At 46.0% G+C, this 24,116-nt stretch overlaps 1 protein-coding gene across 7 annotated transcripts in view; it reads right to left on the bottom strand.

Annotated features, from left to right (window-relative positions):
* Positions 1-4,823: 4,823 nt before the first annotated feature.
* Positions 4,824-24,116, bottom strand: part of fli1 (Fli-1 proto-oncogene, ETS transcription factor) — a 38,420-nt gene continuing 19,127 nt past the window's right edge. For 5 of the 7 annotated variants that reach the window (XM_088939546.1, XM_088939544.1, XM_088939549.1 and 2 more), the window contains 7 exons: positions 23,666-23,823; positions 22,753-22,956; positions 17,508-17,573; positions 11,282-11,341; positions 9,336-9,395; positions 8,777-8,824; positions 4,824-7,539 (listed from right to left, as the gene is read on the bottom strand). In XM_088939546.1, coding sequence (XP_088795672.1) covers positions 7,010-7,539; positions 8,777-8,824; positions 9,336-9,395; positions 11,282-11,341; positions 17,508-17,573; positions 22,753-22,956; positions 23,666-23,823 — 1,126 coding nt within the window. In that variant the 3' untranslated portion in view covers positions 4,824-7,009. The remainder of the gene's footprint in view (positions 7,540-8,776; positions 8,825-9,335; positions 9,396-11,281; positions 11,342-17,507; positions 17,574-22,752; positions 22,957-23,665; positions 23,824-24,116) is intronic. The other 2 variants (XM_088939545.1, XM_088939548.1) reach the window with 1 other exon arrangement.

Raw genomic sequence — 24,116 nt, 5'->3', positions numbered from 1 at the left:
GCCCCAGCTTAATCTAGAGCATGCTCAGTTTTGTTCCTAAAGTGCAGTGATAGTTCTAATCTATTTTAATAACTTATTAGATTTAGTTGCTGTCTGGTACATGGCTAAGTAACCATTCCTCCTTAGATATTTTGTATAACTACTTCACATATGGCATTGTGCAGGGAAGTGGGAGGCAGGCATTTCAGAACTTGGTAATTTTACATTAATACAAAATGCAAAGGATTTCACAAAGCTTGCATTAGTGTCACATATGCAGACATTTCTTGGAAATGTGAAACTAATTTATTAGACTGTGAGACCATATCTTAACATTTCAGGTCCTAATAGTGTCATCTTCATGGTTTGAAGGGTCTAAGTCCTTTTGTGTAGATAGTGCTTTTCATCCGGAGGTGCTTCACATATTGGCTGAAGTTGGCTATCATCTGTCATGGAAAAGCAGCAGAACCTGGTGAGACACACCAACCACTCTGCACCAGCCGACCCTCCACCAGCTAGAGAAATGAGAAATTGAATAAATGAATGGGAAACAATAACAGTAAATCCAGTTGCTAGACTGGAATTAAGACAGACCTTCATGGCTAACACCCTTACACTTGAATCTTAATGAACCTCGCTTACACATATCATCCAATTGAGTGAACCTCTTACAGCAAGGGGTAACATGGAAGAGCACCACCTACAGGTCTCCTCTAGTCCACACGCCACTTGCAGTAGCAGTCTGAACAGGCTCAGAGTTGCTTAATATGAGATAGGCTACAAGGTAGTAATGGAGTTTTTAATGAAAGTTCGGGAGGAATGAAGGCAGCCGAGCTCATTCGACACAGCTGCTGCAACTCCCACTAATCCTGACGTAAGCAACCGGTCTCCATATATACCAACCGTCACCCTCTCTTCTTCCTCGTTCATTTTCTGCATCCCTCCTCCACCCCCTCTCCACCTTTGCAGCTGCCCAGTTGGTCGCACGGGGGTCCTATCCTCCCCATCCAACGGCTGGGAGGTCGGCCCTCAGCTAAGCGGGTTAAGCCAAGTCTTCACCTCCCAATAAACGATTCTAATTTCTCCCAACCTTTCGCATTCGGCTGCTGTCATTCCTCGCGAAATGCTGTTGCTTGGTTTTTTTTTCCCCAGATCTGCTTCCTGACTCAAGAAGTGAGGAGTTTTTCTTGCATAAAGTTTCGAAACCAGAGACAAGCTCTGTTGTCAGCTGGGGGCTGGAGTGCCTGTATTTCCTATTGGTCAGTTGTTCGTATACTGAAGAGCTCTTTCTATTGGTCAATAAGAGGAGCCATCTAGTCAATGCCTATTGGCCTGCTGTAAAGAGCTGAGCAGCCAATCATATCGTTTTCTAGGTAGCCGGCGACAACGATACATGACAATCTTCATACACTGTCCAAACAAAATTGCAGATATTCTTATCCTCTCACCCAGAGTGTTTGAACTTAACAGAGGGGGTAACTAGCGATCGTAAACCAGCACAAAAGCAGGCCTAACGAAAGTGGTGGGTTTAATTGTTTGTGCTATTTGTGTGTTTGTGTGTGTGTGTGTGTGTGTGTGTGTGTGGGGGGGGGGGGGGGGGGCATCTTCACAGAGCTCAGTGAGCACACTAATGTATCAATTTATGTAATAAATGTTTGCTGCCTCTCTTTTAACTTTGCTGTAGGTTCTGCAAAGATTTCTGATGTTAAGGTGTGCTTTGTTTAATAACGAATCAAGATGGGGCTTGATTAAAAAAACTAAAATGTGTGCATTTACCTCTCGAATCATCTTGTCAGTTTCAGCAGTTGAAGCTCCTTGCGTAGGTCGAATAGGTTTAATTAAGGATCTCTGCCTTCTGCTTGCACCCGGTGAACTATATCTTTGTTACTATCTTGTTTTCACGCGCGTATCAAAATGCTCTCTTCCAGCCATCCATTTTCTTAGCAATTCATTCAGTTTAGTTTGTGGGGGAGCCAGTTTCTCTCCCAGCAAGCAACTGGCACAAGCACACGCTCAAGCCTAGGGACATTCGTTTCCAGAAACCAATTCACCTATCGCTCTGCTCTTGGACTGTGGAGGAAGACTTTTACCACAACCGACCACACGAGGGCAGCGCTGCTTCCATTACGCAGATTTCGGTTTTTCCAGACGCTGCATTTCCCCCACTTCTCCAGCAGAGGGGGGTGTTTCTTCTGAATTCGCTCGGACCTTCAGGTCACTGCGCGGCGGGGAAACACCTCTGCCGTTTAACCCAGCAATATAGCTCGGGTTCATGGTCTGTTGTGCGATGTTCAATGAGGAACTGATGTTTACATGGATTTGTACATAATCAACATAAAATTAAGGTTGTATATAATAATAATTCTTACACTTATGTAGCTCTTTTCGGGACTCTCCACTCAGAGCGCTTCACAGGTAATGGGGACTCCCCCCCCACCACAAAAAATGTGCAACCTCACATCAGCTATCAGTGGGGAGGAAAACAGAGTGATGACGCCAGTTCACAGATATGTAAAATCCACAGGGAAAAGCAATAGAGCACTTTTTACTATTTACAGTTTATAAATATAGAAGCCATCTGGCTTCTTTTTGTTTGATTGCTAGTAGTTAACTGGTCTGAGGATCTCTCTGGTGTCTGAGGTCTAAGCTGGTCCAGTATATGAAAGCATGACAGGGCGGCTCATTCGACACTCCCACGGCTCTGCGTGAAGATGAGCCTGCTTTTCTCAGCCCTGTAGTCTGCACTAGTGCCTCCTGGTTCCCTGCTGATTCTGAAGACGTCCACTGAGTAGACTTTATCAATGCCTTGCCCTTTCAACATTATCGATAGGTGCATCTGGTCTTCCCCACTGAAAAAGATTCCGTTTCCTTTGATTTGCCAGTGCAGGTTATTCCTTTGAGTCAGGAGTCGGCATATTTTTTTCTGAGAAAGTTGGTGACATTAGTTGTATACAGTATTCTAAATATTTTAATGCACCACAAATACACAAAAAAAAGTTATAGGAATAGGAGCTTAGGTAATGAAAAGGTTCCTAATCTCTATGGGACACTGCTATTTTTTCTGTGTATATAATACCTTTTGTTTTCTCCTTTAATTAGACACCGATGTACAGCGTAATACTGGGTTTCTCCCCAGAAAGACTAAACAGTGAAATGGAAGTCCCCTCTAGACTTGAAATCTAGCTGGTTTTAAAAACACACAGGTCATCCAACTGCTTTAACTGTATTCCAGGTATTGGGACTGAAGTTAAGTCAGGCATTTCCCCGTCATGCCGGAATAATGAGCTGGACTTCACAGGAACAGGTCTGACGAACGGGTTTCCAAGGGGAATAAACAGATGCAGGCAGGAGGAAGTCACACCCCAAAGTCACACCCCACGGGGACTGCAGCTGAATGTGCGGAATAAACTGTGCCGCTGTGCGTCGCGTCCCGGTTCGCCCTCCGCACATCCTGCTGCCTCTGACCCACAATCAGCGTCGCAGAGAGCGAGAGAGAGAGAGACCCTCCGATGCCAGCGGCCGGACAAAGAGAAAGGTGGTGTCCAAGTTCTTTCCCCCCCGAAAACCGGGAAAGGAAGTGCGCCATACACACGCGCAGAAAAATCTAATCTTCATTTCGCGTAAACCTGACTTCACGGGTCTCCCGGAGCTTTTGTAGTCACAGTCTACCGCATCTTACCTTCAGCGTAGGGCGAAATCGGTGTCACCATCTCACCATCCACACACACACAGTAGTTACCCTACGTGTCCAAGAGGCAAAGACGGCCGCTCAGACTGAGCTGAAATGGACTTTTAGGAGTTTCCCTTGGAGACGGGGAATCTGCCTCACTCCTACTGAGTTTCCCTCTTTTGCTGAAATCCGTTGACCAAATCGACAAACAGGTGTGTCCCCGATGGGCTTCTTGTTCCCTGTAGGCTACAGCCCCAGCGACTCCACATGTGCCCGGGGGAAGAATTTCCTTGTCGAAAAGGCAACGCTGGATTTTCAAATCCGCTTATTCGCCCATCATTCACCCTCACGCATCAGGGTCTGGCTACGACCTGAATGATCTTGTTCATCTAGCTCGTTAATCGAGGATCTCCAAACACCTCTTGTTAACATGCTCCATATACCCAGTACTCCCTGTTTGGAAAAAAAACAAACTCTTTTTGCTGGAAATTTGTTTCCACTCAATTTCCAAAACGTCTTGAGTCACTATTCTGACTCCAAGGTACCAAAATAGTATTCCCTTTCTGGAGTTTTTTGAAGACCTCAGAACTCCTTTGAAAGCAAGCCTAAAACGAACTAGCTCTGTCTATTTTGTTGTAAGGGATACCCACCATTTCTCTGACATGGCCCTTTTTTCCTCAAATTCACGTTTTCTGTTCAAATATTTTGAGGTATCACTTACAAAAAAGGCTTGAATGTGATATATTTAATGGGGAAAACATTCCCAATTCACAAAGAACGTCAAGATTATAAAGACATAGCATTTTTATGTGGTCTGGCACAATTTTCATCTCATCACACGTGGGCAGGGGGAAAAATGCCCTTTTCTATGAAATGACATAGCTTCTAAAGCAGTAATCAGACTGTCATTGAAAGGCAATACAGCCGGCTGTCATTGAAAGTGGATTTTTGTACATCCTGAATGTCCCATATTGTCATTTCTTATACTTTCTAACTTGGACCTATAACTGATCTGTACGACCGTACTCTATAGTCTGGACAGAGGGAGCACGTGACAGTTAAATAGTAGCAGCAGGAAGATCATCTTAGTGCCCAGCAGGAACAAAATGCATGATTCGAGGTTTTGTGCAATCCACACAAAAGCTGAAAAAAACCAAAGCAACCAAAGCAGACATTTTTAGAAGGAAAAAAAAACATTTATTTCGTCACATTTGCCCCACTATAAAACAGCCCTTTTACAAACATTTGGCTTAATACTTCATAAAATGCAGGAACAAAACAATATCAAAAAAAGATTACTTGCAAAATTATATATATTTAATATCCAAAAAGTACATTGCATATATAAGTAGCAAAACCCCCCTTTCAGTCAGGGGTGGAGAGGAGGGGATGTGAAAGTGTATTTATTGCTATAATGCTACATAAGTCTCTTCTTTTGAAGCATCAAGACTTGCCCCAAATTGAAATTGCTTTTAGGTCTTTGCAACATTGAACACCAGTGCTGTTGCCCAAGCATAACATGTGGTACCCTTTACTCAATTCCTCTCAATGGAAACCAGTGCAAAGACTGCCAGTTGCTCAGGAAGGCTGATCGCTTTTAATCAGCAGTAGGAAGGGAACTCCCTTTACAATAACCGATGAGACACAGGAACATTCCAAAGGATCTGTGATTGTCAAAGAATCCAGGATTATGGCTCATTCAGGCACTTTTTGGTCTGGACTGGGAAGGCAAGTAACAACGGTAGCTAGGAATGTATATTTGTGTGCCTAAGTAAGGCACTTTGGAGTAATTCAACCTGTATTTTCTATAAAAATCAGCAAAGGTTATTGCCCAAATGTACAGACACAAAACACACAATAAAAGATGTACAAATTACAAATCAGAAACTGATTTCTTATTTTGTCTGATAGTAAAAAAAAAATGCATTTTTGACCGAGGTCAACTCGTTTCTCTTTTTCTCTTGATCCTTTCAATACTGTGTTACATATGAAAATAACTCTGCATAATTTATACAGTAAGTTGCTTTAACAGCTAGTTGACCAATGTTTAAAAAAAACAACAAAAAAATAGGTCTGACAAACGCACAGCGTTCGCGAATCTCAGGACTCCATTTTATCCTCATTTATTTTGCGCTTCTTTTTAGTCATATGTTAACTTTCAAAAGTTCTTGGCTCTAAGTCTGCCCTTGGCCTCTGAAGTCATTCTCAAAAATCTCTCTTGTTACAAATAGTGATGCCCTCTCAGGTATGGAGAATTTCAAACCCTTTTCCGAAAAAGAAATCTGTATGAAATGTCGAAAACAGCACAAAGAGAACTGGCCTATTAAACTGCGACTGATACCGACAGGATCCACCTAGAGACTCCTTGGATTGTGAGCTGCTGAAAAAGAACGTTTCCGCACAATGGGGGCTGGAATTCCATTCAACAAATACTGTTCTAGAACAATCTCGCCTACGAGTTCTAGAGCGCAGCTGGAAGGCCCAAAAGTGAGCCTCCAGGACTGTGACTGTGAAGAAAAACATACTCCAGGGCCCACAGAGCAATCACATTTTATGCTGGTCCAGTTCGTCAACATCTGATCACGAAGCTGTGGAACAACTGATAAAACACAATCTTAGGTCAAAGCCTCTACCTCCTGTGTTAAAAACCTCCTGAAAAAGGTCGCCAGAGCTTGGTTTTGGGTAATTCCAGTTGGGAGGAATACTTAAGCGCCAACACCATTGAGCTTTCCAGTTGCTGAAATCCCTCGTTGCTGAGATCTCTTTTCGTGGGGGAGTTCCGCGGGGATCCCAGATCACGCTCCAGAAAAGCCGAAGCACACGGAAGGGCGGAGGAGAAAGAAGGAACGAAAAAAGGAAACCGCAAAACCCAGCGCCAAAACGCTTCGGAAGTCTGGTGAACAAGCAGCTTGCTGTGATTGGAAGGGGACAGGTTCAGGACCGACTGAAGTGGGACCCATGTCTGACTGCGACTGCCTCTGCGTTTCCTCAATGCCAGGGTCAGCCTCAATACCGCCGCAGAAGTCCGTTCCCACTGACCGACACTGCAGCTTCCTCTCGAGGCAGGAATAACACACAAACAAACACACAAGCGTCAAACTCGACAAACAAAACCGAACAGAAGCTGTTCAGCAGGAAAGGAAGTAGTACTGTACTCCATTTACAAGCGGATCATAGGTCCAGTTTTTTTCCCCCCCTCTTTTCCAATGCCTTCATTCTGATCGTTTGATTGGTTGTTTTGGGTTTTTTTTTAAAAATCTGTCACGAGTTTTCACAAGTTCCAAAAAAGATCGCCGGGAGGAGAGCGTCCCGGGAATCGGAGTGCAGGTCCGAAGGGAGAGAAAAGAAGGCGGGCAGTCCTTAGTAGTAGCTGCCGAGGTGCGAGGACACGTGGGTGTTGGGATGGCGGGGAACGCTGGGATTGGGATAGATCCCTCCGGCTGGGGAGCTCCAGTAAGGGGAGGGGGGTCCGAAGAAGTTGGAGGAGGTGACGGGCATGGAAGGAGGGTGGGGAGAGACAAAGTTCACCTTCTGCTGGTGGGCGTGGTAGGAGGGCACATAGGCCAGGTCAGAGGGGTACTTGTACATGGAGGATTCGGTGGGGTGGGGCTGGAGGGCCTGGGCAATGCCGTGGAAGTCGAACTTGTAGGCGTAGCGCTTGCCGTGCACCTTGGTCATGATGTTCTTGTCGTAGTAGTAGCGCAGAGCCCGGCTCAGCTTGTCGTAGTTCATGTTGGGCTTGCTCTTCCTCTCCCCCCAGCGCCGGGCCACCTCGTCCGGGTCGGTCATCTTGAACTCCCCGTTGGTGCCCTCCCAGGTGATGCAGCCCGCGTTGGCGCTGTCCGACAGGAGCTCCAGCAGGAACTGCCACAGCTGGATCTGCCCGGAGCCTGGACGACAAAAGCACATGTCAAGTCCGGGGGTAAGGTCGTGAGCGTTTCGGCCTCACATGGTCCCTCATGGACACGGTGATGGGAGACACAAAGCGCGTACCTCAACCATCATCATTATCATCATCGGCTCACCACACACCAGCTCTCAGTGGGGAGGAGAAACAGTGATGAAGCCAGTTCATAGATGGGGATGATTAGGAGACCATGATTGGTAAAGGCCGGGGGGAAATTTGGCCAGGACATTGCGGTTTTGAGAAATGCCCTGAGGTTTTTAGTGACCACAGAGAATCAGGACCTCGGTTTTATGTCTCATCCAAAGGACGGTGCCTTTTTAAAGTATAATGTCCCCATCACGATACTGGGGCATTAGGTCCCACACAGACTGCAGGGTGAGCACCCTCTACTGGTCCCACTAACACCTCTTCCAGTAGCAACCTTAACTTTACCAGGAGGTCTCCCATCCAGGTGCTGACCAGCCTCATGCCTGCTAAATTTCATTGGGGCTACCAGCTGTCAGTTGCAGGATGATATAGCTCAGTATATCGCCAGTGGCCAACCCTCAACTGAACCGAACAAAGGTGTGGAAATAAACTTTTCACAACTTCTCTTTACAATATAACGACATGAAATGGGTCAATCGTTCAGCCGTTCAACTCAAGAGACGGGCAAGCCAGTAATTATGCTTCTGATTCCTGACAGTTATGTCATCTTAGGAAGCACCTTCACTTTGAAAAAAACACTTCAGGGCTTGTTTCTGCTGCTGCAAACAGTTTTCTAGCTGCTGCACATCATCTGTGAGTCCAGTCTGCACCGGGTGCCTGCGGCAGGCCAGCTGCTGCCACACCCTGCCTGGACACAGCTACACAAGGCTCACTGGAGCCTGAGATTCCCAGTGATGCTGACTGACTGATTGATCTGTGTGCGAATGCAGAGAGAGCCTGATCAACCAGCCCATCAAGATATCCTAGGGAGCCACCTTCAGGTATGAATGCTTCACATTTACACTCTTTAAAAAAGACTTAGTGTGGGAAAGAAGATTTAATGTGAGATAATACTGCTGTCTTGCTAGTGAAGGTGCTGCCTTGCTTTAACTGAGGTCACCAGTTTGCCACGAGGACTCTCTCTGCACACCTGATAGCACGAATGCATTGCAGCTGTCTAAAAGGAGCACTTCTGGAGGCAAAGAAAGAAGATTTATTAATGGACTATCTGGTAAATAGCTCTTCAATCTTACCTGGGTTGGCTAATCGACTGCTGGTCGGACCCAAAATCTGGTAAGGATCTGAGGAGACAACATTTATTTAAGCAAAGGGGGGATAATCAGGTTGGTCCAACTTTTGCTAATTCATTTAACTGATGCTTTTAACCAAAGCAAGTTGCATTGCCATTTCTACAGCTGAGTAATTCAGGTTCCTCGCGCAAGGGTACAACAGCATTGTCTCGCCTGGGATTGGAACCTGCAACCATCTAGATCCCTGACTCCTGCTGCACATTGCTTTCCTTGTTCTTGGAGGGTTGGTCCACTTCTAAGCCCTTTTAGGCATTGTTGCTTTAGATCTGGAAGACGTTGGGCAAACTGATCTTAAGCCAATTACCAGTATGTCTCAAGAGCGAACTGGGATTGAAATTCTTGATCACCTTGATCTCGCACGAGGAGAGAGATGCAGGAATCATCTACATCAATCATGACAGCATTGCCATTGACCGTTGTGTCCAAGTGCCCTGTCATTTCAAATTAACGCAGGCGTCAATGATAATGCACATTACTGTAAAAATGAAATATTGTCACCTACCAGGCTGTGGTCTTTGCTGTTCTGAGGTCTTGGACACATTCTGTGTGACTGCTGGTGAGCCTGTAAAACATATTTTCAACAACTGAGCTCAGGCAGGGAATTACGCTGTACTTGTTCATTTAAAGGGCTATAAGCAGAGAGCTGCACCTCTACAAAAAGGAACCTAAAATGATTCAAGGGCTGTTGCACTTATTCACTACTGCTGACTAATTGGATACTGGTCATTAGAATTTGGGAAAACAAGCTCTTAAGTTCACTTTCTTGTGAAACAAAAAATAATGGTCTGTTGTATTCCTGTAATGTCATTAAAGTACTTTTATAAAGTCATAGTGGTATTAATACACGTCTTTGAGACATTATTTGAGCCCAAGAGATTCATTTTGATCCAGATTCTACTGATTTAAAAAAATCAACCAGCACTCATTATCAGTGTGAAAAAGTGCACCCCTTGATTCAGCAAATCCCTTCAGCAGTGTAGCTTGAATTACTCTTTTCCTGTAAGAGTTGATCAGTCTGTCCTGTCACCTGAGAGGAATGCTGGCCCACTGCTCCTTACCAAACTGCTTCAGCTCTGTATCTATGAGATTTAGGTCTGGACTCTAACTTGGTTATTCCAAAATCCTGAATTTCTTTTTTATCCATTCTGTTGCAGATTTGCTTGTGTGTTTTGGATCATTGTCCTGTTGTTCAGTTTTAGCTCTCGGACAAAAGGTCCTTCATTTTCCTCGAGGGTAGTCTGGTATAGTGTGGAATTCATGGTAGACTACCATGATTGCAATGTCCTGAGCAAAGCAGGCCCAAACCAGCACCGTGCTTGATGGTGATGAGGTTCTTCTGGTCAGTCAAAGGCGGTGTTTGGTTTTCTCCAAACGTTCCATTTTGTTTATTAGCCAAACAGCTCCACTTTTGACTCATCTGTCCAGAGCACATTGTTCCAGAAGTCTTGTTTTTAAGCCGTGCAGCAATGTTCTTTGTGAACAGCAGGAGTTTCTTCCAGCCTATTCTTCCATGAAAGCCATGCTTGTCCACTCTTTCCTGATGGTGGTGACATTCACCATAGCAAGAGAGGTCTGTAGATCCGTGGGTTCTGGAATTTCCTCCATTTGTAGATTTTTTTGTTGTAGAATGATGGACTTGATGGACTAAATGATTACCTCTACATATCAGCCATATCAGGGTGATAGCAGCCATATCACCCAGCAACTCACAACTGGCAGCCCACTGCAGTTCAGCAGGTGTTAGCCTGGTCAGTACCTGGATGGGAGACCTCCTGGGAATAACTAAGGTTGCTGCTGGAAGAGGTGTTAGTGGGGCCAGCAGGGGACGCTCACCCTGCGGTCCATGTGGGTTGTAATGCCCCAGTATAGTGACGGGGACACTATACTGTAAACAGGCGCCATCCTTCGGATGAGATGTAAAACCGAGGTCCTGACTCTCTGTGGTCATTAAAAACCCAAGGGCGTTTCTCAAAAAGAGTAGGGGTGTAACCCCGGCGTCCTGGCCAAATTTCCCATTGGCCCTTACCAATCATGGCCTCCTAATAATCCCCATCTATGAATTGGCTTCATTACTCTGCTCTCCTCCCCACTGATAGCTGGTGTGTGGTGAGCGTTCTGGTGCACTATGGCTGCCGTCGCATCATCCAGGTGGGGCTACACACTGGTGGTGGTGGAGGGGAGTCCCCATTACCTGTAAAGCGCTTTGAGTGGAGTGTCCAGAAAAGCGCTATATAAGTGTAAGCAATTATTATTATTATTATTATTATTACATAATACATAATGAGGTAGATATAACACCACCTGACAATCAAAGCCCAATGGCAAAGCTTTGGTGAATTACGGGATACGTCTCCCACTTCCCAGTCATGCCAGTCTGAGGGCAGATGCCAACTGTTGTAACCTCTGGTGTAAAGGGCTTGCGGCTGAAAGAGCAGCACTCTCACTCACCCTTTCCGCTGTGCATGCTGTTTGACCAGCCTGTCCTGCGCGCACTGTCATAGGAAGGATCTGAAAAACAAAAGCAGGACCTTGCTGCTACATCTGGACAAAGTTCTCATTCATCCTAAAGACAGTGCGAAGCATTCAAACAATTGTGTTTTTCCCCTGTGCAGCTATTTAACTCATACTTTTAAGATAAGGCACACAACTTCCCTGCCTTACTAAAGGCCCGAGTACAATAAAGATTCTGAGCTCTTCAGATGGATGACTCAACTGCTTTTAGAAGAATATTCAAGACTCACCATGAGTCTTTAACTACTGTTAGTGCCCCATCCTCACTGGGGCACTCTTACACCTCATAAAAAGGCAAAATATGGTGAAAAAGTGGGATATATCTGCTCACTGATCGCCCAGTAGCAAACATAGGCCTATCTCACGAAAAAGAGGTGAAAATCATTTCATCATTGCTGAGCCAGGAAATAAAACCCACTGATGCTCACGTTTCAACACTTCTTTTGAGAAAAGGCATTGTAGTTGCTTCCAGATCTACTGTATACAGTATTTGCCCCCATATCTGCTCTTCTGCCACCCCCACCACTGCCTGGGCTTTTTTGAGTAACCAGATAACGGAAAACGGAGCCAAGGCCCGGAGCCGGCTGTAACATGCCTGCCCCATTAACATGGGCCACAAGCCTTCTCTATGGCTGGCTGTGTGGCACTGCTAAGGGCCTGGCACGCACAGCCCACAGAAAGAAAGGCTTTGCTGACCAGGACGTCTCAGGAGCACAGCGAAATGTTAACACACACGCACTATGTAGTGTTTCTTTTGCAGCTCCTTGTGAGTTCAGCGCGGGGTAGTTATTAGCTGGCTGGTAAGGCAGGCTAGGAAGCTTGGCTTAAACCCTGTGCTAGCCCTTTAAAATAAAAGTTGCAGAACATAGGAAAGGTCAAAAAAGAGAGGCCATTTGACCCATCTCGCCTTTGGAATGTAGCTAAGGAGCTCATCCAGCTGTTTATTGAAAGAAAGGGGGTCAGCTACAAAAACCTGGTTGTCTAGTTCCAGACTCGACACAATAATGCTTTAAACCCACAACCTTCTCCTTACGAGACCAGACCGCGAGCAAATTCTCTACTCTGCTGTTACTTAAAAGCTTGGGACAGGACCAATCTACCGCCAGACTCTTTATTTCCCCCCCATTAAAAACAATCTGGCCACCCATCTCTCAGTGGCTGCCACCAGTGAGGTAATGAAAACACTCTGCCTTCTTGATGGTAGTCTGAGTAAGACTCACGCCAGCAATCTGCAGACGCCTTCACTTTAGAGAACGATCTATTCAGAAGGAGGAGAAACACAGCTCAACGTGCTGCATCGCTGCTTCCTTATCACGTGATTGTTCTGATGTTCCTTGTTAAAATCCAAACCAATGTTATTTATTAAGTAAAGGGAGAAATTCACAACCTGACACTGCTGGATGATTGCGAAACACAGGGTAATGAAGGCCTGTTTCTGCAGACTGGACGGGACCCAGCTTCCTAATCTAGGCCGAAAATGAAATCCGTTCTCGAAAGGGAGGCTGTTCGAACTCAGTGTTTAAAGGAAACCACCGTGCATTCTGAAGCACTCTCTCCACTTCTGAGCTACTCTGTCTAGACCCTGCTGAAATCATGTCTGTCTGGTGGCAAAAGAGGCGAAGAGGCAGCAGACGGCGTCCTGCTCTGCTGTTCTGTTTTTCTTGAGTGGGCCCCAAGCTGCTCGTGAATCCGGGGAGACACTGCCCTCTAGTGGCTACCTTTGAAAAATCGACTTTCTGGGATGAGCCCCCCCCCCCCCCCAAAAAAAAACGGGGGGTCAATTTTCATGATCCTGGATTTTTTTTCAAGACGTTAAACAAGCAGTACTCCACATCCAACGGCTGGGCAGACCGCCTGACTTTCAAAGGCATGTTCTGCGGCGCAGACATTTCAGCCAGAGCTGTTCCATCAGAAGGACTCACCTGAGTGACAGCAGGAAAACACACCTTGCTGTTTTCCAGCTGTTGTGCAAATACTGCTCACGGTATTGGTTTAAAATGTTGTTTTTTTTTAATTTCCAACACATTCATAACTGCCCATCAGAGCCTAAAAAACAAATTCAAAAGCTCTACACAGTATGAGAACTAAAAACGTAAGAAAATGACTGCTTTTTTCCAGTTACTTTCTTTCCCCCCCACACTCCAAACAGGCGTCCTAGAAACACTGATGTACTTCACTAAAAGAATACAAAAAAGCCCCCCCCCCCCCACCCTTCTCCAAATAAAAAAACACAAGCGGCCTGTTGTTTTAATACACTTGGCTAAAAAGTGTACAGCGTTGAGCGTTCAGTTTCAGAACTGTGCTTCGAGCCAGCCTGTTGAACGCTGATGGCTCTAAACACCAGTTTTTTTTTTAACATAATCATCCGCCACGAAGGGAAAAAAAAAAAGCCCAACAACTTTTTCGCGCTGCTTTCGTTATTTAATCATTTGGCCGTCATCTTCCTCTCCGTCTCAGGAGACGGCGGCGGGCCTGGAGGGCGGAGGCAGGCCGGCAGTAGGATCTGTCAGCTCTAATTCGGAGCCGGGGCAGTGCAAGGCCACAGCCCCAGAGCTGAGAGGGCTTCTCACAGAGCTGCGTTTCCTGCCGGCTTTGCCTGCAGACAACCTCTCTTTGTTTCGCCGGCTCTTTTTTTTTTTATTAAAAAAAACACGCACACACACACACAAGCACACACAACGACAGCCTCATTCCAAGAGAGGGGTCAGGGAGGAAGAGAAGAAAAAAAAATCCCCAGGCAGACGAAACAGAACTTTGGAATTTGAAAAGAAAACAATTACTATAGGTCCCGCTACTGTCTGATAGTAGACGTCCATGCCAATATCTTGAGCGGATAAGATTTACAGAACAGAGCACAGCCATTAATGCAGCATACGAAGAAACGCTGAATTTTGCTGACTTGGCAACCCGGTGTTCTTAATCAAACATGTTAAACTCAGACTGTGCAACAGCTTAGGAAATGCAAACATAAAGCAGAGCTCCGTTAAGCCACATCGAGTTTAAGCAGCAGCAGGAGAAAAGAACGATGCCAAGCGATATCATGCACGAGCAACAGAAATGCATCAGGAAGGTGAGCAGGGCCTGCAAGTCAATTTTTCACCTTTGAAGCACTAAAACTCACTTCTGTTTCAGCACAGGAGTGTTCAGCTAACCCTCCCAGGAACTGAGCATTACCAGCATCCCGGTTCTGAACACTCTGAAGAAGGAAAAGAGCAACACTGTGCGGGAAAAGAAAAGGTCCCCTATTTAAGACTGGACTCATCTGGCTTTGTGCAGGGCAGACACCTGAAGATACTAAAATCAACAGATCAACTCCTTGTTAGAGAACGGAATCACAGAGCATGTGCCATTCATTAACTCCCATACAGGTTCCAGCAATTATGTCAAATCACAGTTGCATTCCATTATAAGGAATAAATTGGGCATTTTTTTTTGTCAACTGAGATAATCCCTGAATTGTATGGAAGTTAAACTTGCTCAAATTAAATTAAACCCTTGGCTGAATAAGTTTGTTTTTCAACTGATTAAATACAGGGGATACAGCACCTCGTATAGCAAAGCAAGTTAATCCCCAGTTTCAGATTCTGCCAAAGGTGTCCACACTGACTACACACGTGAATGGAGGTTCTGATGCCAGTTTGATATTGTTAGCATCTTTTCATTGAAGCCCAAAGAGCCAGGCCTGAGCAAACAACCTGGTTATTACACGGTGAACCCAAAATCCCGTTTTAATGAAACATAGCGGTTCTTTTATTAATGAAATCTAGCAAAAGCCTGGTTTTTGTTAGGCTTTTTTTGGTCAGGAAGATGGTTTGATTTTCTTTCTATTCTTTTTCGTTCGGCTCAGAGGGGGGGGGGGGGGGGGGGGATGATGATTAAATCAGGGGACGTATCCCACTGTTTTCCGAGTTCAAACAGCGTGGTATCTGAAAAAAAAAAGTAGGAGCCAAGCAAAAGATTGAATCCCTAACGTACTCTTATCCAGTGCACCCATTAGGGCTAATTGAACTAATAGGAGAAAATATCGTGACCTTCTGTGGTCTGAGGACGATAACTCGCTCTCTTGCCTCTTATCAGGACTTCCTATTCTCCAGCCCCACCTAGATAGGCTCTCTTTGTGCTCGCACTCCCAGATCTGGACCTATCGCTGTTATTGCAGTCCCCTGCTCTCTGCCCCACTGCTGTGAACGTCTCCTCCCTTGTTCACTTCCAGCACAGCCGACTCCAGTCCCGAGCTGTGATTCAGGACAGCTTTCCAGATTGACAGGGCAATAATATCTCTTCCTTGCAGGAACGATGGGAGGAAAACCCCTCCGCCTCCCCCCCTGGTCATATCTGGTACATGTCTGATCTTCACGTTGCTTTAATATGTCGCAAACGGTACTCCCACCCCGCACCGCCATTTCACAAGCCTGAGACCCATCCGGACAGATGTCAGTCCACGTTAGCCGGGTTTACTGACCGCCTGCGTCAACAACGTCCGTACGGGGGACAACGTCCGACTCAGACCAGAGAGACCGACGCGTGTACTAACGAACGTCCTAATCTGAGGGGCTGTGAGCAGGGGAGCTGCGTGAGCGTGAGTTGGCAGAGGTTAAGCCCAACGCTGGAAAGGGGAAAAGAGAGACACAGCGTTTCGGCTGCCGCGCGGAGGCCTTGTGAGGCGCTGCTCACACCTGAAGAAAAACAGCCGAGCAGCCAGAAGCGCTGTGCTCCTTTGTTCTGTTTTTTTTTTTCAGCGGGGAACTGCGCTGTCCTTTGTCCTGTCCTGATCTGAGCACAGGCATGGTTTTCACGCTAAAGGCCTCGTGGTCTACAACGAAACCCAGAAAGAAGGATTCCAAGAAATGACGGCCCGAGCCGCCATTTTGATTTTTGAAGACGCACCCCCCCCCCCCCATCCTAGTTCCCAAAACACCGGCAGACTACGCTACAGGTTACACTAACATCACTCTCCAATGGCCCCCCACCCCCTCTTCTCATCCTTACCCCCCAACCCCCATGCTCTCCTGTCGTTCCAGAATTCATTTAGAAAAACAATGAAGTGAGCCTCTCTCTGCTTTTGTGCCACATACCACCTGTCTCTTCTGTGGCCCCCTGTGAGCGGGGGGGAGGGGGGGGGGGCTTTCAAAACGACCTGAGAATGAGATCCCCTCGCTCGCTTCAGCCCTGTTTAAATAAATTTCCACCCATTTCCCCCCCCCCAGTGCAGTCTGACATTAGAGGACTCCTGCAGCCTTTTGTCTTGCTAATGCAGTGGCAGTGTGTTTGCGTTTCAGCAGCCCGCGTTCAGGTAGGAGCAAGAGAGCCTGAATGGGAGACTGGAGTGGCCAAGTCATTATTTCCCTTACAAAGGATGCACCTGCCAATTGGTCTGTTTAAACTAATATCTGCCTCCGTTTGCCAGCAGAAAACAGGGAATTTTGGCAGCCCTCAAAGATTCGGGATGAAGCAACCTCTCTCATTTCAACGAAATTTGCTTTCATTTGACATATACGGTTTTAAACAACATTGCAACCGCCCTTGGCACTGGTAGGTGGACGCAGTATTGATAAAAAAAACGTCGCCCCAGTGTTTTCCCACAAGCTACAGTCGTGTGCTTTATCTTTTTTTCTGTGGGGCTCAGCCTCTTTTCTGTGCTTCTGTGCCATCGGGTTGTGTTGACACAATAACATCAACCAGGGAAAATCCGGAGATTGGAAAAGCTGTCTTCCAGCACAAGCAGAAAGCTAGAAAGTTATGAAAGAGTGGACAGACAACTACAGACTTATACCTGGTGGTTTTCATCATGTACACAAAAACACAAAATCAGTTACAACAGAAAGCCCCGGTAATCTTAGGCTCACTTGGCACACTTGTCTTTCTGAACAGAGAAATACTACACTCCAGTCAATCTGAAGTCCTGGATCCACAGTGGCCATTACTTTTTCACATTATAGTACCCCTCGTCTGAACGCCTCCATTCAACTCATAAGATCCCAGCGTAACACCGCCCGTGAGTGTAACTAAGACAAAACCAGGCTTGGACACGAGCTGTATTGCTTCACGAAAAGGCCGAACAGCAGCTACAGCGTGTTTTGCTGCAAACCCTATCCCTCTCAGAGCCATCCACGATTTCAATCATATTAACAATCAGCAATGGCTTCAGTACCATTCTACTTACCTTCTTTCGTCCCGAGGCGTGGAGACTGGTCTGTATGAGGTGTGTTGTATGATAATGACGAGCTACCTGCAAATATAAGCAAACCAATAGGAAGATTAGCAACCCAACGAGAAGGCTTTGTCTATCACTGCTCCTTCAGTCCTTTAACTCCACAAGAGACACACTTTTGAGTCTCTTCAAACCCAAACTCACCTTTTCTACCAGGTGTATGAACCGGTATGTTGTTAATTTTTTTCTTTGACTTTTTAACGTACGTCTTTTTACGTACAGCGTGCTTGGGTTCGGAAAAGGCTCTCCGTAAAATGAGAGTTATTCATTAGTGTTGTCAGAATTGCCTGTCTGACTAGTCTACACAACACCAGTCTCTGGGTTTACAATATACTCATCATCAAAAGAACCCACTTAGGACCATAGTGAATTCAGCGTCACAAGCATGAAAGTGACACTCTTTTTCGCGGCTGGAGCGCCGACATTTTTATTCAACAAACAGGACACAGATGAATCCATGATGCTGCTTAACGCTGGCCCTCCACAGGGGGGGGTTCTGTACGGGCAAGTGTGTGAGCCCCCTGTTGGAAGCCGCGCCAGCTGTACATCTGCTGTGCGCGCTTTGCACCTGGTTGCAGATGCAGTCTTGTTGGATCTGGTCCCATTGCTCTTACAGATCCTGCACAAGCCTGGGTCTGTTCTCTGCTCTGTCTCAGCTCTGTAACGCCACAGGTCGGCCCCGTTCATCCCGCATTTGTTCAGGCTGAACAGGCAGAGCAAGGGAGGGTTTCAGCACAAGACCCATGAGGCTGACTAGATGCTCTTGGCCAGGCCATCAGGCTTGGACCTCCCCATCGATGGGCTTGTTGTGCCCGACAACCAGCATATCACCCTGCATGTTTGTGCCACACTCGTGAAGGGGGTCAAACACAAAACCTTGATTCCTCGCTAATGAGGATTTTACCCAACAACAACCTAAGGTGGTCCTCCAAAACGTCAGGGGCTCAAAAGCACTGTTCTCCCCATAAGAGGGGCGAACAGATTCCTCGCTGTCGGTTTTCCTTTTCGATTTTCGCCAGGCTTGAACCATTTCCTCGTCTGCTCCCCAATCAATTCCCTCACGAATGAGGTGATTTACACGTAGAGCTGATACAGCAGTCAAAGTCCCTTGAGTGTATCATAAAATCAAAATAATTCCAAAAGCCTGAAAATCAATTTTCCAAACTAAAAATACACATCTCTTTCTAAAAAAATACAGTGACAAGCTTCTTTTGATGCTCAGTATAAATGCTATGGCGTCTCTTTTATTGAAGTTCCATTAAAAAAAAATACACAGGCCTGAAACGATTTTGTAAAAGAAATACAAAACCAGCAAATCTGCTTGGGACAATCCAGGCAAGGTTTGGTATATCATAAGGGAAGTTTGAGTTGGATATGAAGCTGCTATCATCAATTCGGAAAACGCCCATGAGGCGAATGGTAGACAATGAATACTCAAGCAGTACTTCATCTTTAGCAGCAGCTGGAACAGGACTTGTAATTGGAAGATTGTCGGTTCGAATCCCAGGTGAGGAACTGCTGTTGTACCCTTCCAAAAGGTACTTCACCCACACTGTTCCTGTAAATCACCCAGCTGTATCAATGGGTTCAAACAGAAGTCACTTTGGATGAAAGTGTCAGCAAAGGGAAATCGGTATGTCTTGATCTTCCACTGAGGTGAAGAGATGTCTTCTTTTAGGATCCTATAAGTGCATAAATTCACTTGTTAGAAAACATTTTAAAGAAAGCTGGCCAGAGACTGCAGCATGTTAATATAGACTCGAGATCTGGGGGAGTGAAAATCCTTTCATGAAGAAGGAACAAAGAAGAAATTTAATAGGACTTGATGGTCTTCACCGAGGCAGGATGTCTTTTGTTAGTTTGTACTGGAAAGGGTTTTCAGAAAACGTTCGTTACTGTTTGTGTTGGGGGCAGGGGGCTGTATAGTTCTGCTCTGGTTTTAAAAGCCCCCCAGAGCTCCAGCTCTCTCCCAGGCCTGGAGCTGCAGAACAGGGTAGCCATTGTACGAGGTGCAGTCCCAGCCCAGCAATCAAACCCAGCTCTCCGCAAAATAATTCAACACTTACGCCGAGCTTCAGGCCAGAGATACATCCTGCGGGAGGCTTTAACCCTTCGCCAGCTGCTGGGGCTCTCAGCCCAGTGCTGCTGGTTTGTGCCAAGACAGGAGCTGGGAATGAACTGGGAGCCACAACAAAAAACCAGCCTGCTGTACACTGGGTAAAGGTTTAAAGGTAACAGCATGCAAGTTGGCTGTCGGGCTTTTCTACAATACGCTGTGTACATGATACCATGCATCTCGTACCTCAAACATTGTGTTGCAATGTATCTGCTGCCTGTGCATTAGAAACAAATGCAAGCCACATGTAATAATAATAATTATAATTGCTTACACTTATATAGCGCTTTTCTGGACACTCCACTCAAAGCGCTTTACGGGTAATGGGGACTCCCCTCCACCACCACCACCAATGTGCAGCCCCACCTGGATGATGCGACGGCAGCCATAGTGCGCCAGAACGCTCACCACACATCAGTTATCAGTGGGGGGGAGAGCAGAGTAATGAAGCCAATTCATAGATGGGGATTAGTAGGAGGCCATCACTCCTGCTCTTTTTGAGAAATGCCCTGGGATTTTTAATGACCACAGAGAGTCAGGACCTCAGTTTTACATCTGGCCATGCTTTCACATGTGACAGTGAAAGCATGACAAATCTCTCTGCTGTGGAAGGTACATTGTTGTTTTTTTTCTGAAAATGCCCACTTCTGCATTTGTGAAATGACTACAAAATCAATCTCTTAGTTCAAGACATCTTCCTTGCAATAGGAGGCATAAATATTTACAGACCCCTGTGCATGCAACCTTTTTAGCTGCAGAGAAGAGCCGCAGTGTTATGTCAATGTACCCACGATGCATTGCACTTGATGGCCAGAGACATCAGGCCACTCTGCAGGGCAGGAGACACTCTGATCCAGGCCTGCAGCTCAGTCACAGACCTAAAGAGGACTGCTGTGACCCACTGACCTGCTCTACCACCAAAAGACATTGGCAGGCAGCCCATCCCACCATCTCTACGCTGTAGTATTAAACTGGCAATGCAAATGACTAATGCACAGACTTAAATAAGAGAGGAGGACTCCAGACACTTTCCAACAATATTGAACACAGACGTTTACGGTCTGGGGAAACCATTCAAAAGCTAAGAATGCCGCAGCTTAGGGAAACAGTTAACAGCTGGAACTGCTTCTTTTTGAGAGCATTTTCTCTTAGATCAATATAAATCAAGTCAGGGCAGGGCTTCACAAAAGAGCACTTAATCGGTACATTTGCTATTAGTGCGCAACAGTTCTTAATGCGGCCTTTTGAAAGATAGCTGAATGAAAATTAAAAAACAAAATTACACCTGCCGAGAAACAAAAAGCAACTGGACAGCACATCTGCCTTTTTGTATGCATCATGTAAAGGCTTGATACAAAACAAAGCAGTGCTCAGTGGATGTCAGTACTGAGCACACTGATGGCTATAATCATGGCACTGATGGAGCCAGGAGCCTTCAGCCTGTACCCTTCAGCGCAGCCCTCCAGCTTTTCTGCAATCGAGCAAACATCTCCAGCTCCACACCACCGCAGCACGAAGGCACATATGGCATCAAACTGATAAACTGGGCCCTGATAAGGAAAACAACGCTCAAACTCTTAACTGACAGACTAATTTGAAGTAATGGTGCAAATTGCACGCAAATTGAAAGCAGGTTTGGGAAAAGATAGGGATCTTTCTGAGCACTTGTGTAAGTGATCGACATTCGACTGAAAATAGAACAGGGATAATCATTCTGACCTGCATAAACCCTGCTTCGAGAAACAACCTTTAATCCATAAAGTGACACTGGGGAAATATGTTTCCTAAATGATTGTTTAGCCTTTATTCAAAATAAAAAATTAAGTAGATATAACATGTATTATATAACCTTGCCCAGCACTGAAATACCTGCACAGTTCTGTAGTACATTGGCTAACGGCACCGAAGAATTTTAAGCAGAGTCACAACACGCAGGGCAATTCCAAAAGAAAGTATGAAGGACACTTATTTGTACAAACTTCAGGGAATTATTGCAGCACAAATACAGCAGTCTGTCAGCCAGAGAGACCATGTGATGGATGCCACAAGCCTTGTAATCACTAAATACTTCCAGGGCCTGGTCTCCAGTGTTTGGCTTTGTTTTTCAATGGGAAGCTTAGAGTCAGTGCGGCCCACATGAAAAAAGGCAGATTCCTTGACTCCGAGATTTTTTTTTTTCCTTCTCTTGGCAGCTCGCGATTGTGTTTGTTTTCGTTACAGGGGGGAAATGGACTTCAGCTTCCCAGCTCCGACCCCACAGCTCCGTGCTCCGAGGTTTCGGAGAGCCCTAGCTCCTTCCCCGGCTGCTGGGATCAGGGAAGGGAACTATCAGTCTCTGAGACTGAAACCTGCTGCCTCCGACGTTGTATGCCTTCCATAAGGAAGAGGTTGTGAGGAAAAAAGGCAATTTTGCATGTCGGAGTAAAGAATTAAAATTAAATAAAAAATAAATAATCTTTACACTTATATAGTTCTTTTCTGCACACTCCACTCCAGACACTTTATAGGTAATGGGGATCCCCTTCTCCACCAATAATGTGCAGCCCCACCTGGATCATGCACCAGTACGCTCACCACACACCAGCTCTCAGTGGGGAGGAGAAGTGATGAAGCCAGTTCAAGGATGAGGATTATTAGGAGGCCATGACTGGTAAGGTCCAGGGGGAAATTCGGCCAGGACACCAGAGTTAAAACGCCTGCCTACTCGTTTCGAGAAACGCCCCGGGAATTTTAATGACTTTCCACTTTTTAATTAAAACATTCTTCTTTCCAAAATATGTCATACCAACGTCACAGGCATGGCCTACAAAAACTCCACCCTATTGTATTAAACTTACAAAGTGCTGGCTTTTAGAACAACACTACCAACATGAAAAAAACTGTCTTCCCTTTAAATGTGAGCTACAATAGCAGAGCATCCTGGTAACCATAGCAGCAAATTGTCGTCAATTAAGCCAATGGACCTTTTGTACACGTAGAAAGACATATGCTACACCACCCTTTCCCAAAACTGCACTCAACGCCAAGAACAAATCACTGCCTTTAAGATATGCAGGAGGCCAGGCTGGGGAAGGCACTTACTTTCCCTGAGGTAATTCAGATGCGAGAGCAGGACTTCTGCGTTGTACACGGACGTGAGTCTCAGAAAGTCCTCCTTGCTCATTTTGCAGAGCTCCTTCCCGTCCGTGCTCTGAAAAAGGGACGTGTCGATCTCCAGCAGTCCGTACTCCTTGATGGCCCACTCCAGCCACTGCCTGACATGGTCCTGTGACCACAAAGAGGGATCTGCAGGACAGGCACAGAAAACAGCTGTTGCAACAGGAGAAGCCCTCAAAATACATCTGCTGCTGAGTCTTACCTCTCCATAGCTTGATGTGCGGAAAGTTCCGTTGTTCTGGGGCACGTAAATTGATCATTTTTTCTACACTGCCTGATGATCTGACGTTTTGTCATTTGAACTGTTCTCTACTAAGTTTTTTGTGCATATTTAAAATCTCTCTATTTTTAATAACACCAACTGCTGTTCATTCAAAAGAATCCCAAAGCACTTTACATGAGGAAAGGGACCCATTTCATCCAGCACTGCAATGTACATTCGGGTTGTACAAGACTGATCTATTTATCGATCGGCTGAAGCACAGACAGGGAATGGAAGTTCATCACCTTCGGTGTGCTGACACTGACTGACTGTGCTAAACATTCAAGCTTCAGAAAAATTCAAAATGGTGACCGAGAACCGTCATCCATTGAACACAAGAGTTGACACATCACTTCATTACCCCTCTACCGCCAGGAACATCCGCTGTGGCCTGTTGTCATTCCGTAAAAGGGACTGCTCGTGGCAGCACGTGCAAGGCACAGAATTAAATCCACTGCTCGTTCAGGGGAATCGAGACAATCAGAAAGGCTCTAACTGGGTTCAGAAGCTTTTAAAGGGTCTCCAAGCGACGCTGTACTGAGACCGCCTCAAGAAGGCTTAGGGGTGCTGTCTTACCGGCAGGGACGATGACTCTCCTCTCGTTTGTGGTCATATTGGGGGGGGGCGGTCCATTTTTTTCATCCATGTAACTTCCGTAATTGATCTGAGTCGCTTCTGCCCCTCCAACCAGCTTACTGCACTTCCCAACACTGCAGTCTACCGGAGACTCCCTGCTGACAGGTAAGAACAGCGCTCTGTTAAGCGGAGCTGGGACAGCAGAGCCGCTGTCAGGGGAACAACACGGAGGGCGAGTGTCTGACCCAGCCGAAGAACGAGACAGAGGAGAAATGGAATGCCAGAAACATCCCCGAGGCATCTAATCAGCGTTTTTGATGCAGTACAGCAACAATTTAGTTACCAATTCAGCGCGCATACGCATCACCAGCAACAAAGGCACAGCAGAACCTTAGCTGCAGTCACAGAATCCAAGGGAATTCAATGTGCGTGTGTCCAAAGCACAGCTGAT

Source organism: Atractosteus spatula, chromosome 22 (assembly GCF_055471065.1).
Source record: "Atractosteus spatula isolate fAtrSpa1 chromosome 22, fAtrSpa1.hap1, whole genome shotgun sequence".
Classification (NCBI taxonomy): domain Eukaryota; kingdom Metazoa; phylum Chordata; class Actinopteri; order Semionotiformes; family Lepisosteidae; genus Atractosteus; species Atractosteus spatula.
The sequence above is the reverse complement of the archived record's forward strand: the minus strand, read 5'-3'. Positions and strand labels throughout refer to the sequence as shown.